Genomic DNA, 17,985 nt, shown 5'->3' on the forward strand with positions numbered 1-17,985 from the left:
TCATGTCCAGTGGCAGCTCTACAGATGAACAGTCAGGTCTGGCCTTCACTAGACAAGTCTGGGCTGGTAACAGAGTCGGGAGTCTTCAGCATATAGACAATAATTAGAGTCTTGGGAGAAGATGATGTCATCTAGTGAGGGCACAAAGCAAGGCAATCCTCAACTCAGAGAATCACGAGTGGTCTATGTGCAGCTGCTCACACCCAGAAAAGCTTTGTTATTTGGTTAATGTCCAAAATCAAAGGCACCACAGCCATTTACTAGAAGCATGCTATCTAATAAAAGGGCCAAGCGCCAATAATGATGACGGTGATGAGGAGCGCTGAACAAGCACGGCAAGCCAGAGCTCTAGCGACGCTTCAGATCAGATGCTCTAACTGCGATGCGGGGCCAAGGGCTGAGCACCTGGAGCCCTAAGGTGCATTTTATTACAGACCCATTCACCTAAGGAAGCAGAAACAGGCATTTCCTGACTTGCTTAGTGTGATGTCATGTAACAACAAACTGGCAGAGTCCAGAGTTTGGCTTCAAACTTGTGCCCTTGTAAGTATTCCATACACTGATTAAACCCAATGCTATTATTCAGAACGCATATAAAGCAAAGGAGAAATGAACACATTAAGGACTTTGGTCTGCTTGGTAAGTGACTGATTCTTCTACACTCAGCTCATTAGTACAGTGGAGTTGGCTGTAGCTCAAGCATGCACTTCCTTTGGTCAGTCTTTCTGTCTAAAACTGTCTAGACTACCTCAAAATATGTAAATATCTACTACTGCATAACAAGATCTTTCTATAATTCTGAAATCAACTTTTCTAATAAACAGGCTGCCTATATTTTAGCTTTTACAACCACAACACATAGTTTTATACAAATACTAATAGTCATTTTGTTAGTAAAAGATCCCCTGTTCATCTTTTCCAAGAAAAAATATTTAAGTCTGCACAGGAATATTAATGTCATTTTTCTCTTCAAAGTATTTTATTCACATTAGATAATTAACTTTCTAATATCTCATATGAGGGGAACACTACAATTCCCATCATATCATTAAAAACTCAAAGATGATTAACTTAGGAATTTGAATCCAAGTTCCATGCAATGATTAACTGTCACTGTCAGTCTGACTGGATTGGACTCACCCAGGAGACACATTTACCTCATGTGTATCTGAGGAAATAGTCCCGGAGAGGCTTAACTATGGGAGAACCCACTGGGTATGCAGTTGGCACCCCATGAGCTGGGGTCCTGGTCCAAATGGAGTAAGGACAGCGACATCCCTTCCTCTAGTCAATGATCTGATATGAGTAAGCTGCAGCCCATCACCAAGATGGCGGCCTGCATCTCCTTACACCACAAGCCAACATAAATCTTTCCTCTTCTAAGTTAGTTGTTTTCATCAGTTCTTAGTCACAAAGAGAAAAGTAACCCATGTACTACCCAAGCTTTCCATTCCTTTCCTCACTATAGGCTTTCTTGTAAAATTAAGAATATCCAAAGGCTGTTCTGAAGTTCACACAGATGATCATGGAAAAACAATCAGGAAGGAAGTTCCACTTACCTCAGAAGGTCAGAGAGAGTAATGGTTTCTCTCTGCCAGAGCAAGGACAGAGAGCAGAGAGCCAGGGTCCTGGGTACAGTCATCTTCAGGACACCCTTCTCCTTCCACTCTGAGTATTCCACTCCATCAACAGATCCAGAACAGACATCTGGGGCTTCTTTACAAACAAATAAGATTTTAAAAAATGAATAACAAATCAAGGGGCATTCAAAATAGATTATAACTGATTCACTCTGTATAAACAATCTAGCAGTGAAGGCCAACAAAAGCTTTAGAAGGGAACCAGGCTAAAAATAACTAGGTTATCTGTGGAAGTGGGATGGATTGAGAGCCTAAAAAGAGATACAAATTTGTAGATAGCCAAAACAAACTATTTTTAAAATAAAAGGATAAACAATTACAAAGAAAAGTGAAAGTCCTTTGCTTGAAGACCTCTCAGGGAGCCCTCTCCTAGAACCCGAGAAGGAGGCAGCACTTTCTCCCACCCAACCCACCTTCCAGGTACCCTCTAGCGGACACTGTCTACTCTACAGACAGGGATGGATCTCACACTGTGCCACTCCCCGAGGGCTGGGGAAATGACAGTGAACAAGGTCTCACCTTTCCTGTGATTTACTCTCTCCTAAGAGCAATGAACAAAAATTACAATGGACAGAGAAAGGTGCTATTCAGAAAAATGGCAATGCAGGAGCATCCAAGGACATCCAAGGGGAGGAGGGGCAAGATGGCTCTTTTGAGTGGGTGGTCAGAAAGTCCCCTCTAAGAAGGTGGTATCTGAGCAGAAAGGTGATGAATTCTACTTTGAGGGGAAATCCCAACATGCCAACAGCAGTGAAAAAGTGTGTGTGGATTTGTGTGTGTGTGTGTGTGTGTGTGTGTGTTTGTGTGCATGCATGGGAGGGGCTTACAAGTGAGGGAAAGTGGCAGCTTATAATGCAGAGTGTGGAAACCACACTTCCGAGCTCAGGATCTATACTCTGGATTTCACTCTAGGTAAGGAGAGAAGTTTAGGGAGTTTTAATGTGAGGGCAACATGGCCTCACTCCTGTGCTTAATACAGACCACCCACAGCAGAGGGATGAAATTATGGAGGGTTGGGATGGAAACAGGCAGTCTCTCTTCCAGGACAGTCAGGACATGGGCTGGACAGGAGCAAAGCACTTCACTACAGATGGGGAAGAGTGGTCAGGTTCGAGGCAGAATTGAAGGCAGAATCAGAAGGGCTTAGTGGTGGCTGGTATAAGCTAAGAGAAGAAAATAAGCATGGTTCTGGCAAATGCAACAAGAATGAAGACATTTGCCAAGACAAAGGAGATGGCAAAGAAATCAAGATGTTACACTGATCAAGTGTGGTAGCACAGATCTGTGTTTCTAGCATCAGCAAGGGTAGGGTAGGAAGGTTGAGTCAGAGGCCAGGCTAGGCAGCATAGTGAGCTACTGTTCCAAAAGCACACAGAGCTGCAGTGGTAAGCATGAGGTCTTTCCAGACACATGGACGACTGGCAAGCAGGCATTTAACTAGGGAGGAGCAGGATTAGCTTCCTCCCTCCTCCTTTTCAGGGATCAAATTTCTGATTTGGAACAGTAGTTAAAAAGTTAGCACTGTGGGACCAGGGAGCTAGCTCAGCAGGCTAAGGCACTGGCCATCAACTCTGATAACCTAAGTTCAATAATCAGGACCCACATGGTGGAAGGGAGAATCGAACACCTGAAAGTTGTCCTCTGAGCTCCACATGTGTTTACTGAACACACACACACAGGCATGCACACATACACTTACACATATATGCACAAACACACATGCACACATGCATGCACACAAACACAAATACACATACACACACCACACTTGCACACACGCCTGGATGGTCACTGTGGCCGGTGTTACACTAGACTGATGACGGGCTCTGCTCTAGTAAAACGTCTGTGGATGGACACCTAGCTGACTCTAGGCTCTCTGTCACTACCTTCTGAACCTCTATCCTGTCTCCTCTCTCCTTCTGGATTGATTTCCTGAATCCTATTTCATTTTCTTTCTGATTCTGCATTCATTTTTATGATTTTTTTGTTTTAGTTTAGATTAATATGTAACATTTGAATTATATTAAGATATAATAATATTAAATGGATGTTGAAAATGAACAGAACATTTTGTGAGGACAGTAGACTACACTTCGCTCTCTTTATTATAGCAGCATGAAGAGACATTTTAATTATGTGCACATACAATCTTGCCTCTCTCTCTAATATATTAGAATAAAACACTTTCTGGATGATTACCTATGTTGGTAGTAGTTATATCTGAGTGGGATGGCAGCTGGTGCTTTGTCTTCTTTGTAACTCTGCATTTTATAGTTTTATATTGAATGGTATTCATAATTAGTGTAAAAACTAAAAGATAGCTCTAAAAATAATTTTTTTAAAGATTTTCTTCTTTATTTCTGTGCAAGTATGTCTGAACGTGTGTGTGTGTGTACCACCAGTGTGCCTGGTGCCTACACAGGCCAGAAGAAGACATCAGATCCCCTAGAACTCGAATTACAGAGGATGTGAGAGACCATGTGGGTGCTGGGAATTGAACCTGGATCTTCTGGAAGAGCAGCAGGGTTCTTAACCACTGAGTCATTTCTCCAGTCCCCAAAATACCTTTTTAAAAATACACTAAGACATCTTGAATTTTGCATGCAAAAGGATGGAAATAGAAAACACTTTACTGAGTGAGATAACCCAGACCCAAAAAAGATGAATATGGTATGTACTCATTCATAAGTGGATTCTAGCCATAAATAAAGGACATTGAGCCTATAATTCATGATCCTAGAGAAGCTAAATAAGAAGGCGAACCCAAAGAAAAACATATAGTTATCCTCCTGGATATTGGAAGTAGACAAGATTGAGAGGCAAAAGTTGGGAGCACAGGGGTGGGGGGTAGAGGGGTAAGGGGAGATGGCGAGAGAGAAGGGAGAAATGGAGGATGGGGGGAGCTTGGGGAAATGGGATGGTTGAGATGGAGGAAGGGTAGATATGGGAACAGGGAAGTAGATATCTTAACTAAGGGAGCCATTTTAGGGTTGGCAAGAGACTTGACTCTAGAGGGGTTCCCATGTTTTCAAGGAGATGTCCCCAGTTAGGTCCTTGGGCAGCAGAGGAGAGGGTGCCTGAACTGGCCTTATCCTATAGCCACACTGATGAATATCTTGCATATCACCATAGAACCTTCATCTGGCGATGGATGGAGATAGAGACAGAGACCCACATTGGAGCACTGGACTGAGCTCCCAAGGTCCAGATGAAGAGCAGAAGGAGTGAGAACATGAGCAAGGAAGTCAGGACAGCGAGGGGTGTGTCCACCCACTGAGACAGTGGGGTTGATCTAACAGGAGCTCACCAAGGCCAGTTGGACTGGGACTGATGGAGCATGTGATCAAACCAGACTCTCTGAATGTGGCTGATGGTGGAGGCTGACTGAGAAACCAAGGACAATGGCGCTGGGTTTTGATCCTACTGCATGGACTGGCTTTGTGAGAGCCTAGTCTGTTTGGATGCTCACCTTCCTAGACCTGGATGGAGGGGGGAGGACCTTGGACTTCCCACAGGGCAGGGAACCCTGACTGCTCTTAGGACTGGAGAGGGAGGGGGAGAGGAGTGGGGGGAGGAGGAGAGGAGTGGGGGGAGGGGGAGAGGGGGAGGTAAATGGAAGGAGGGGAGGAAGTGGAAATTTTTAATAAAAAAAATTAAAATAAAAAAACAAAAAACCCACTAAGATTTCATTCAGTTTGTTCTTCTTGGTCACATGACTCAGCAAGTCATTCTTCCTAGGTCAAGTTCCCTCCTTACACATCCTGAACACCAGGAGATAGGTGCTTGTTCATTGGTTTGTTTTTGAGATAGTGTCTCAGTCCAGGCGGGTCTCAAGGAATGCTGATCTTAAACTCCTGATTCTTATGTCTCTACCTCCCAAGTGTTGGGATTATAGGCACACACCACCACACCTGGCAGGACTATGTTAGTCTTAAAATGCAATGCTGGCGTTAACATTGAAAATATCAGTGATGTAGGAGGGTCTTCTATCTATCTGTTGCTTTCATTGGTTAATTAATAAAGAAAACTGCTTGGCTTGATAGGTCAGAACACAGGTAGGCAGGGAAGACAGAACAGAATGGTAGGAGGAAGAAAGCAGAGACAGGCAGATGCCATGAAGCTCCAGCCCAAGATGGACATAGGTTAGAATCTTCCCGGTAAACCACCACGTGGTGCTACACAGAATATTAGAAATGGATTAGATCAATATGTGATAGTTAGCCAATAAGGGACTGAAGATAATGGGCCAGGCAGTGATTAAATGAATACAATTTGTGTGTTGATATTTCGGGTGTAAAGCTAGCCATGTGGGAGCCAGGCGGGACAAAATGCAGGCCTGCTTGCCTCATCACTACACATCAGGATGGCAGTCAGTGCACTGTTAGATGGATAGGCTGAGTTAGAGATCTGAGACCCACACTACGGAAGAAGAGAACCAAGAACCACCTCCCATGAGCTGTCACACAAGGACACTCTTGCACACACACGAATAAGAAATAAGTGACTCTCTAAAAGGTTCTAGACAGACTGGTTCTCCTTTACCTGACTTTGGTGATGCTTTGGTGACAGGGAAAGGCTTTGGAATCTGGGGCTCAGACTGGAACTCTGCTCCACTTTCAAGGGGATAGGAGGTGTCACTTAGCAGCTCAAGTTCACTGGCCCAATCTGAACTCTGCTGATTGTCTTCCAATACCTGTCCATAAAATAACAGACAGAAACAACTGCTGGAGAGTAAAGGTTAGCTTTTGTGATAGGCCTTCCTGGGGAACGGTTCCCCGACAGTTCCCCCACAAGGCTTCTGGGAGAGGGGCTGCAAACAAGGGCGAGTGGGCAAACAGTCTGCTGGCACACACCCACACCAGGTGGGTGCTTCCAGGAGTGCTTCTCTTGTCAAGAGAAAGGAATGGAAGATGCAGGGCTTGCAGATGAAGCCCAGTTGATAGACTGCTTGCCTGGCTTGTACAAAGTCCTTGGCTTGGTTCTCTGCACATAAACTGGGCACCATAGTTATGGCTGTCAATCTAGCAATTGGGAGGTGGAAGCAAGTCAAGGGCGTCTTTGACTACACAGCAAGGTCTGGCTGATAATGACAATGATGTTCTATCACAGCAATAGATGCCCTAACTAAGACTTGGTTAGAGGCTATAGTTCAGAGGCAGAATGCTTGCCTACTATGCATGAAGCCCTAGATTCAATCCCCAGCACTGCACAAACTATGGTAATGGATGCTATGATCTCAGCATAAAAGAGGGAGAGACAGGAAGATGAGAAGTTCAAGGTCATCCTCAGCTACCTACTAAGTCTGAGGCCCATAAGGACCGCCTGAGACTTTGCCTCTACAGCAGGGAGGGGCCCGTTTATAAAGAACAACATTTCAGATGTGATGACCATAATGCACAATGACAGTTTGCAATTCCTGTCTTTTCAACTGCAGACTCATCTGTCTCACTACATACGTGACATTTCCTCATGGATGTCTAACAGTTGCCTCAACTTAACATGTCCCATGCCCAACTCCTGATCTCCCAGTCCCACCTGCCCTTTCAGTTTAAGGTGACTCCTTCCTTCTAGCTGCTTAGGCTGAGAACCTTGTAGTCATCCTGGATGCCTGCCTCCCACATCCCACCTCTAGTCCATCAGGAAATCCTCCTGGCTCTATCTCCAAAGCTCATCTAGTGCCCTACTCATCATCTCCTGTGCATTGCCAGCCCCCAGCCTGACACCACACACCAAATGTAGGCTTGGATCTCCTGTGTACTGCTGGGCCCCAGCCTAATGGCACGCACTAAATGTAGGCTTGGATCTCCTGTGTACTGCCAGGCCCCAGCCTGATGGCTCTCACTAAATGTAGGCATGGCTTGTTGGTCCCAGTGAGGCCTGAAGTTCAGCATTTCTTCCCCTCTATACCTCATGTTAATCCCAGTTCCCAGAACCCCCTCATCTCCCTGGTAAGTCCCCCTGGCCATTCTGGGTTATGTAATACCCTTCCTGCTGCTCCATTATACACATTTGTTGGCTTGTTCTGGAAATTTCCCGTTTATCCATAGCTTAAAAGTTGTAGGACAGGATTCTGATGCAGGCATCTCTAATTCTTGGAACAGCTGCACCCAGAGCTCTAGGATCATGTCTGCAGACTTACTGAGAAGCCTGTATCTCTGAGGATGGAACCCATGGAATTGTTTCTACTTTAAAATATAATTCTCTCTTCCTTTCAAAAGGAGTATTGCTGTACTCGTGAGACAGAAATAATATTTACCCATGAGCTTCCAATTTCACTTCTTATTTCTTTACCAAGGTTTAGAGTGATAGTGTTCACCCAGGTGTTTACTCACACCAACAAAACTTTTGTCTCTAAGTTTTCAGTTAACCTAAAGAGATTAGAGTGTCACAGAGAACCCTAGACTCTCATTCCTATTTTCTATCTACTAGGCAACATCACAGTATACAAAGACAACCACAAACAAAACATCAGGTATGGGATTTAAACATCATGTCCTTACTGCTTTAAGTAATTCTCTCTTTTTCTTTTTTCCTTTTAAAGAGTCACCATAAAACCATACAGCATCTTTTGCTTTTCTGGACAAGCATATGACTCATATATCCAGACAGGCTAGCATCCCATAACTTTATGATCATAAAATGTTTCTTTTTTCCAGTTAATTCAAACTACCTTTCAGGAGTTGCTTGAAGCTTATCATCTCCTATATGAGAGGGTCATTCCCTAGGTCATTTCCCTAAGTTCTGTCAGCGTGGTTTGACTAACCTCAGCCCCAGGTCTACCCTAGTCACAGAGGATGAATGTGCAGCTTGGGGGCACTGCCTCGCTCACCTCTGTAGCCTATTCCTTTCATCTGGACCAGGACTCTCAGTCCTGGATCACTGACCTTTGCATATAGACCTATGAGGACCCGACCAAACAAGGAAATGCTGGGCCAAGCTCCCAAGTTCCTACCACACCTGAGTCACATGGCTTAGAATCTCATCTTAGCCCTGGAGGGTAGCAACCACTCATGGGACAAGTCTGTGGTTGGGACACTTGCCTTTGTCTGCAGCGGAACTGTTCTCAATTCCAAGGAAAGGGTACCATAGCACATGTCTAAAGAACATCAGAACAAACTGCTCACAGACAGAGTGGCTCTAATAGGTGCTCTAATAGGTGGCCTGACTTTACTTCAAAGCTTCTGAGACAGACAAGAAGGGAGCTGGATAAGTAAGCAGGAATGTCAAGTCAAAGAAAGGACATGAGCAGGGCTTAGGAATGTGGTAGACTGCTTGTCTAGCATGCACAAAGCCCTTGGCTTGGTCCTCTACACATAAACAGGGCACCATAACTTAATGTCTGTTACTTTAGCATTTGGGAGGTGGAGGCAAGTCAAGGCTGTCCTTAACTACAAAACAAACCTGGCCTGGGATATATAAGACCCTATTTCTTTCTTTTTTTTTTTTTTGGTTTTGGTTTTTTGAGACAGGGTTTCTCTGTAGCTTTGGTGCCTGTCCTGGAACTAGCTCTTATAGACCAGGCTGGCCTCGAACTCCCAGAGATCCGCCTGCTTCTGCCTCCCGAGTGCTGGGATTAAAGGCATGTGCCACCACCGCCCGGCTGACCCTATTTCAAAATAAAACAAAATAAACCAGGTGATGGTGCACGCCTTTAATCCCAGCACTTGGGAGGCAGAGGGATTGGATCTCTGTGAGTTTAATGCCAGTCAGGTATAAATAATAAGGTCCCTTCTCAAAAAACAGTAATACTACTACTGATAATAATAATAGGAATAACATATGCAAAAAATTCTAACAACAAAAAACAAGACAAGCAAACCCCACATACATGACAGGAGTCCCTCAAGAGCCTCCATTCTTCTATTCTTGGGGTAGAGCTCAGAGGCTTGGTGATTTACTAGCTTCTGAGTTTGACCACAACACTGCAAAACAAGTAAGACATTCTGGAAAGTTCTGAGTGAGCTGGGTGTTGTGGCTATAATCCTAGCACTTGAAAAGCTGAGGCAGGTGGATTAACTGGAGTACAAGGCTAGCCTGGACTATAGAGTAAGATCCTGACTCAAAAAAAAAAACCAACAAAAACTTTAAAAAGGAAGCTGAGGGCGATGGTGGCGCACGCCTTTAATCCCAGCACTCAGGAGGCAGAGGCAGGCGGATCTCTGTGAGTTCGAGACCAGCCTGGTCTACAGAGCTAGTTCCAGGACAGGCTCCAAAGCCACAGAGAAACCCTGTCTTGAAAAACCAAAAAAAAAAAAGGAAGCTGAACTTTAAATGCCTGAATGTTCCAAATGGTTTAATAAACAGCCACAATTCACTGTGAAGTCGGGATCATTCCAGATTGCACCAGAAGCCTCTTCCCCAAAAACCTATAAACATGGACCACAGTCAGACAAGAAGCCACACACAGCACCTCTGTCTGCCACACAGGCGGATTTTGCTCCATGGCTCACCTTGGCTTTCTTTCTGCTTGTACGAACCGGGTTTTTACAATAGGCCTGCTTGCTCTTCTGAAGATAACGCTTCCAAAAATTGTGTAAAACTTTGTCCTAAGATAGAAGGGAAGCAAGTGGTGCGTCATCATGATGGCAAACACAATCACATCTCTACCACACACGCTGTCCTCCTGTGCAGGTCACCTCCAATCAAATGCCTTCTCACCTGCTCTCCCTTATCAGGTACATGGGGACACTGAATAATAAATGCTTCACTTTGTTTCTCAGTGCAGGAGACTAAATATAGTCCTCAAGAGATACTTCTAAGTCTTGGAGTTAGGGGAAAAGGATAGATAGACATTAAGATCACCACAGAGCCAGCCTATTCTTTTACATAATCTGGATCACAGAAAGGAAACAATTTATCCAGGACTACACTTCTAGTCAGGGCCAGAGCCCGGCTCTTCCTGCGGATTCCTCCCCAGGTCTACTCAAATCTCACACTTCAAACAACAAGGAACCAACATCTAGATACATATGACTTACCTTTAGCTCTGGGCCTACTCCGAGGGTCTTCAGGGCCTCCGCCTGGTGGTAAAGTATGCACTGAAAACCTTCACACACATACCAATCCCAGCCTTTCTCTGAAGAACAGATAAAAAGGTTTAGATGCATACATTCCTAATTTACTATGGCTCCTCTACATAATGCAATTTCTGCTTACATATGCCAAAAGACTATTTCTGTGTCTCAAATAGTCTGTTCTTTCTTTGTGTGTGTGTGTCTACGTGTGGTGTGTGTACTTTGTCTTTTTCTAAATGATCTATCTATCTATCTATCTATCTATCTATCTATCTATCTATCTATCTATCTATCTATCCATCTATGCATGCCTGCATGTGTGTCTGTGAGGATGTCAGACCCCTGGAACTAGAATGGTTGTGAGCTGCCATGTGGGTGGGTGCTGGGAATGAAATACAGGTCCTCTGGAAAAGCAGCCAGGGCTTCCAACTTCTGAGCCATCTCTCTAGCTCGTTTTTATTTATTTGCTTTTATGTTTGTTTTGTTTTAATTTAGGTCTCACTATGTGACTCTGTCCAGCCCAGAACTTGATTATGTACGCAGACCAGGCAGGTCTCAAACTTGTACCAGTCCTCCCACCTCTGTCTCTTCCTTCGAAGTGCCAGGAGCACAGACATCCACTACCATATACAGCTGTGAACTCCAATCTGATGTATTCTTGATATATTTGTATATATTTATATTTAACAAAAGTAAGCATTCTGTTAACATATTGAATTGTTTTCAATTATCTATCATAAAGGCAGAAAACTTACTAATTGGCATATTTAAAAAAATAAACAGGTGGGCTGAAGAGATGGCTCAGTGGTTAAGAGCGTTGCCTGCTCTTCCAGAGGTTCTGAGTTCAATTCCCAGCAGCCACATGGTGGCTCACAATCATCTGTGGTGAGGTCTGGTGCCCTCTTCTGGCCTGCGGACATACACACAGACAGAATATTGTATACATAATAATAAATAAATATTTAAAAAAATAAACAAATTTACGTTTGTTTGGGGTTTCTGTTTGTTTTTGTTTTTAGTTGTTTTGTTTTGAACAGGGTCTTACTATGTAGCCCTGGCTATCCTGCAACTCAATATGCAGGCTGGTATGGAACTCACAGAGCTCTGCCTACCTCTGCCTCCTGAGTGCTAGGATTAAAGGCTTTCCCACCACACCCAGTGAGATTTAAGCTTTCAAATGTGTTTTACAATGCTCAAGATATTGCTATGTTGGAATACTTGGCCACTGCTTCTACCAATTTTCTGCTCCATTTCAACACATATTTTGGTCAACAAATGTAAGTGACAAGAATCAAGAACTGATGTGTGTTGTAGGAGCTGTGGGACTCTTCCCACAGCCCAGCTCCTGGCCGCTTGGCTAACTTATACCCCGAAATAACAACACACAAATTGTATTCTTTTAAACACTGCCTGGCCCATTAGTTTCAGCCTCTTAACCCATTTCTAATAATCTATGTAGCACCACGAGGTGCGCTTACCAGGAAAGATTCAGCATGTCTGACCTGGCGGCTTGCTTCATCGCGTCTGCCTGGGAGAGAGGAGCATGGCCTCTGAGCTCACTTCCTCTTCCTCCCAGCATTCTGTTCTGTTTACTCCACCCACCTATGTTCTAACCTATCAGGGCAAAAAATTTCTTTATTTAATTAACCAATGACCTTCCTCCATCAGATGTGCAGAACGGGCAATAGGCATATTTAAAGAAAATAAACTCCAAGTGGCATTCTGCTTTTGTGAAAATGGTTCTAGGTTATAGAGAAACTGAAAATAAGGAGTCTAGTACACACTGGTGCCTAGGTGGTGTAGGAGGTCCTTCTGTATTTGATGCATTGATGTTTCCAGGCTGCACAGTGCTCTGCATGGCAGATTTGGCTGTAACTCAGATAAAAAGATTTTACGTGCTGCTCGCTCATTCTCAGAGTTAAAGTGCTGAGTGTGGCTCCTACCTGGAGGCCCCAGAACTAGCAGAAACGGTACAAACACCATTTTGAAATTGGAGAGAGGTGGAACATACAGCACAGCTGCAACCAAGCTGCTTAGCATTTTAAAAGTTCTTCTAGAAGTAGAGAACTACAGACAATGTAATAAGGACAGATTCAGACATAAACAACCTCTAAATGGGTCACAGTATTAAATAAATGTATGTAGGCTTGAGAGAGAAAAGAAAAAGAGTATAAAAAGTCATAAAAAAGTTAGTACTTTAAAATAGGGGGTAAAGTCTTTAAAGAGACAGAGTACAGATAGTAATAGATTAAGAGAAATAAAGAAAATAAGCCACGTAAAAATGGAAAAGCCACAGAGAGTCTGGATTCTGTATATTGTTGTTTTCTTTAAATTTTTTGACTGTGAAGGAGCTAAGTACAGAGAGACTTTTCATTGTATGTGCTGCTAAGCTAATCTAACATGTATATTATAAAAGTATTAAGACTTCAGAATTTGGGTCTAAGGATATGACGTTTTGGAAAAGAGGTTCTTTTGTTTTCACAGAAGATGAGACCCTGTGGATTGCTTCTAGACCAATATGGAATGATAAACCACGGCCTCCTGAAAGGTTGCTGTAAACACCCTTAGAAAACTACTTCACCCAACTGCTGACTGAGATGAACCTAACACAAAGGATAAACCAAAAAGCACCTGATTAACAGCGCCCCCATACAGTGCGAAGCAGTTTGGAGAGAAAAAATTGCGCCCATATTCCCAAATAGTGTTTATAACTATTTTTTACATTTAAAGAGGGATATGATATAGATATGAATAATTTGCATTGGTATGGATTTTGATTTATTGATATAAATTTAAGGTCAATCTTGTTATATGTATATTTCTGCTCTTGATTAAGGTATTGTGATTGTATAGTTCATTTAAAATGTAATGTATAATTAGGAAATATAGGTTGTTAATGGATAATCATCAATAATAGTCAAGCTTGTAGTCATGTTAATTTTCTAGCTACATAGAGATATATTTCGGTTAGATAGGCATTCTTCATATCTTTCAAAGACTACAGAATATGGCATTTAAAATGTTTTAATAACTTAAGGCTTTTCATGACAATGAGACATGTCTGCTCCTGGAAGCACCAATCTATTTCAAGATGAAGATAGGCATCGAAGAGGCTCCTTAGGGAGTTTGCTAGCCATTTGGGCAAGAAACTGCTCTTGCCTGGACTGCTTCACTGGACATGCAGTACCCACAGAGAGAGGACTGCTGAACTTGCCTAAAGGTGAGATGGTCTTTCGGGGTTCCTGTTTCATGATGGAGTCTGCGAGACATTCTGCAGGACACAGAAGAAAGCGACTAAACTGTCTTTAAAATTTCCTGCTTCATGAAAATGTCTGCCGAATACTATGGGCCTGTAGGCTGAAGATGGATGCCCCAACAGTACAGAATAACTTTGGGTGACTGTCTAGGCAGCAAGATGTCTCTGTCAATTCTAGAGTTTTGGAAGTTGTTTATAATGCACTTCCAGTTTACATAGGTAATATTATATCCTTCTGAAGTCTTTGATAGAGCTGAAGAATAGATAGTTATAGTTTTCCTTTGTTATGATAAAAGATAAAATAGACATAAATAGACATAAATATTACATAAACTGTAATTCTTGCTTAATAACTGTTTTGCTATATGTAATTTTACTATGTTAAAGTTAAAGCCCACAGCTCCCTTCAACAGAATGGCACCCAGATGTGGATAACTGAACTACACGTAAAGTCTGAGAAAGCTTGGGAAAGAATAGAATAAAGCATGTTTTCTTGGTAGCAACAATTTATCGGGTCTGCTCTGCTTGCTAGAAGCAAGCAAGTGCTCTCATCTAAGAGAGGCTTCCTGACTCAGCTTTAGCTGCAAAACCCTACAGCTTTTAAGAGGTCAGACATGCTAAATCTTTCCCAGGAAGCCACGACCTCGTGGTAAATACAGATTGATAGAAATGGGTTAAAGATGTGAGAGTTAGCCAATAATAGGCTAGAGATAATGGGCCAGGCAGTGATTTAATTAATACAATTTCTGTGTGATTATTTTGGGTGTAAGCTAGCCCAGTAATGGGAACAAAGGACTCGCACTCCTTGCAACACCTAGGTACCAGATGTGTCCTAAGCATTTTATTTTTTCCCTTTTAAAATGTGTGTGTGTGGTTTTGTGTGCAATGTTTACAACTGTTGGTATATGTACACATGTAGGTGGGCTGTATGTAGCTATGTGCGGGTATGTGTAGGTCTATGATCAGTGGCAAGGTCTTCCTTGAACATGATGCATCTTTAAAAAATTACTATTATTTCACTTCATATGTATGGATGTTTGCTTGTATGTATGTATGTATATGTACCACATGCATATGCATGCTGCCCAAGATCCCCTGGAGCTCATTTACAGACAGTTGTAAGCCACCAATGAGTGCTGGGAATTGAATGAAGGTCCCAACAAAGCAAGTGCTCTTAACCACTGAGTCATCTCTCCAGTCCTTCCACCTCTATTTTTTTTTCTTTTTAACATGAGGTCTCTTAGTGAATCTAGAACTTACCGATTTGGCTAGGATGGCTGGCCAATAAGCTTCAAGCATCTACCAGCCTTATTCCTTTCAATACTGGGGTTACAGACACATGCTGTCATTAGCAGCTTATATAAGTTTTGGGGATCTGCCCTCCAGTTCTTTTGTATGTCAGGTAGGTCACTGATGGGGCCATGTTCCCAGCTTCTAAGTATTTTAAACGGACTATTCAACAACCTAAGGAGGCATATGAAAATCTGCCAAAGCAGTCAGAATTACATGTTAACTAGAGTAATGACCAGCTGAAAAAACGTCACAGTGGTTAAGATCCTTGTGCTTTATCTGCCGCTGCTGGACAAATACAGAAATGTGTTCAAATGCATGCTATTCAAACTTCTCACACGGCTTCTGAGGTCTGCACAGGGCGAAGATTCGAACTCCTTTCACTTGCCAGATTAACGCATAATGCAAGATGTCCTTGTCCCCACTGACTGTCCAATCCTTCCGGGAAAGAGTCTCAGGGATAACCAAAAGCCTGTGGTTTCTGATGACCCAGAGGTTAAGAGGGTTTGACCCCCTTCGAGCTGTCTGTATGCACAGGGCTCCCACATAGTCATATAAACCTGGACACTGATGTTTTACACCACCCACAAGCGCCTGCTGTAACTAACAATGGGCGCTACTCTCCTTTCACAGGTAAAGTGCCAGTGACTACTGCCTTGACTATGAGACACACCTAACAGAGCGTCTAAGGTTCTGTAGACAATTTAAGCCCAAACTACACATTTTAACTACTTACATATATGAGTAACAATTAATCAAGTTTTACTCTGATAAAACTGAATAAAAATTATTCAGGTTTTAGGCTATCAAAAGTCACTACTGGACTGGAGAGATGAATGGTGCAGTGATAAAGAACATTCGCTGCTCTCAAAGAGGACCTGGGTTTGCTTTCCAGCACCTCAAGAGTGGGTCACAGCCCTCTGTAACTCCAGTCACAGAGGGTCCAACACAGACACTGGCCTGCACACACACAGGCATGGTACATAGACATATGTGTTGTAGGAGGCCGCTTGTTTGTTCCCGGCTGCTCGCCCCAAAATAATGACACAAAAACCATATTATTTACAATACTGTTTGGCCAATGGCTTAAACATATTTCTGGCTTCTCCTGACTCTGCCTTCTTTCTCCTAGCATTTTGTTTAGTTCCCTCCCCCTACTCTACCCTACCAGGCCAAGCCAATGGTATTCACAGCACAGAGGGGAATCCCACATCACATACGTGCAGACAAACACCTACATACATATAATACATAAAATAATCTTTAAGTCGTTTTTTAAAATGTGTTAATATTTCAGCATTCTCTCTGATACTCATCTAAGAATGTCAATATAAGTATGTCATGTATGTCTATATGTATGTTTATATATATGCATACACAAATATATTTGTATGTCTGCCTTTATAGCTACCTTCTGTAGAACTATTTACTGTCATCATTAGGTTGGTGGTTTCTGTCTTAAAAATCTATCTGGTCCTAGTTAGTCACAAAATACAAATCACCAGCCAAATGTTCCCAAGCCTTCTTCACGACGGCCCATGGTTAGGGCTCACTGGATCCGTAGCTACGCTATAGCCATTTTAGGGAAAATTAATCTTCCCTATTTTAAGAAGGCATATTCAAAAATTCAATGTGAGAAATGGTGTTTTGAAAGTTGGATATAATGTTTAACTTGCCTAATGACAAGCCATAGCTGAAGCACTTCAGAAAGTGACATCCTGGTGACGGCACAGACAGGACAGCCAGCATGGGTACCACCTCCTGCACGCCCGCTGCCCACCAGAAGAGTGGCTTACCAACACATGCTGCAATGCACTTGCTTCGAATTTTCCCACCAGCCGTAACTTCAACTAGAGTTTGGGCTTTCTGCTTAAAATGTTGGCATTTTGTCTGGAATTTATTTAAAATTTCATTTTGTAGGCCTTCCAGTGGTGGTGCATGCATTTAATCCCAGCACTCCAGAGGCAGAGGCAGGCAGATCTCTGTGAGTTTGAGGCCAGCCTGGACTACAAGAGCTAGTTCCAGGACAGGAACCAAAAAAGAGATCTCTGTGAGTTCAAGGCCAGCCTGGTCTACAAGAACTAGTTCCAGGACAACTAAAGTTGTTACACAGAGAAACACTGTCTCAAAAAAAAAAAAATCAAGCCGGGTGGTGGTGGTGCACGGGCGGTGGTGGCGCACGCCTTTAATCCCAGCACTCAGGAGGCAGAGGCAGGCAGATCTCTGTGAGTTTGAGGCCAGCCTGGACTACAAGAGCTAGTTCCAGGACAGGAACCAAAAAAGCTACGGAGAAACCCTGTCTCGAATAATCAAAATAAATAAATAAATAAATAAAATATCTATTTTGTGTCCTCAAAGCGTGAAGGAAAATGTGAGGAAAACCTGGCAGTGCGGGTGCTCACCATGCCTGCTTCTCTTCCTCAGCCCCCTGCAGATGGAGTTGATCTTGGTGTTGGGAATAACTGCAGTGCTCACAACTTCCTCAGACCGCTGCAGGAAAAAAACAGACAGTGAAGAAAAGAGAGCTCTATGCCCCTGGAGCAGATTCCCAGCATGCTCTGGGAAGTGTCTGGAAACAGACAGAGACTAGGCAGATGACAGTGAAGCCATACTATGCTGGTTAATCTTTATGCTGCTTTTTCACATAAAATGTTTCGGTTTCTAAAAGAGCCAGCACACAGCAGCCAAACAAATACACTTTTACTTTAAATGATGTAATTATATTTTAATTAAATATTGATTTAAAAAGCTGAGCATGGTGGCACACACCTTTAATCTCAGCATT

General features: G+C 43.0%; 1 protein-coding gene across 3 annotated transcripts in view; it reads right to left on the reverse strand.

Annotated features, from left to right (window-relative positions):
* Positions 1-17,985, reverse strand: part of Taf1b (TATA-box binding protein associated factor, RNA polymerase I subunit B) — a 79,453-nt gene that overhangs the window by 54,572 nt on the left and 6,896 nt on the right. For 2 of the 3 annotated variants that reach the window (XM_075984067.1, XM_075984069.1), the window contains exons 3-7: positions 17,603-17,690; positions 10,619-10,716; positions 10,091-10,186; positions 6,183-6,333; positions 1,560-1,716 (exon numbers count right to left, since the gene is read on the reverse strand). In XM_075984067.1, the coding sequence (XP_075840182.1) occupies positions 1,560-1,716; positions 6,183-6,333; positions 10,091-10,186; positions 10,619-10,716; positions 17,603-17,690 (590 nt within the window). Of the gene's footprint in view, positions 1-1,559; positions 1,717-6,182; positions 6,334-10,090; positions 10,187-10,618; positions 10,717-17,602; positions 17,691-17,985 lie in introns of those variants that run through there. The other variant, XM_075984068.1, reaches the window with a different exon arrangement.

The sequence above is a fragment of the Microtus pennsylvanicus genome, chromosome 8 (assembly GCF_037038515.1).
Source record: "Microtus pennsylvanicus isolate mMicPen1 chromosome 8, mMicPen1.hap1, whole genome shotgun sequence".
Lineage (NCBI taxonomy): Eukaryota > Metazoa > Chordata > Mammalia > Rodentia > Cricetidae > Microtus > Microtus pennsylvanicus.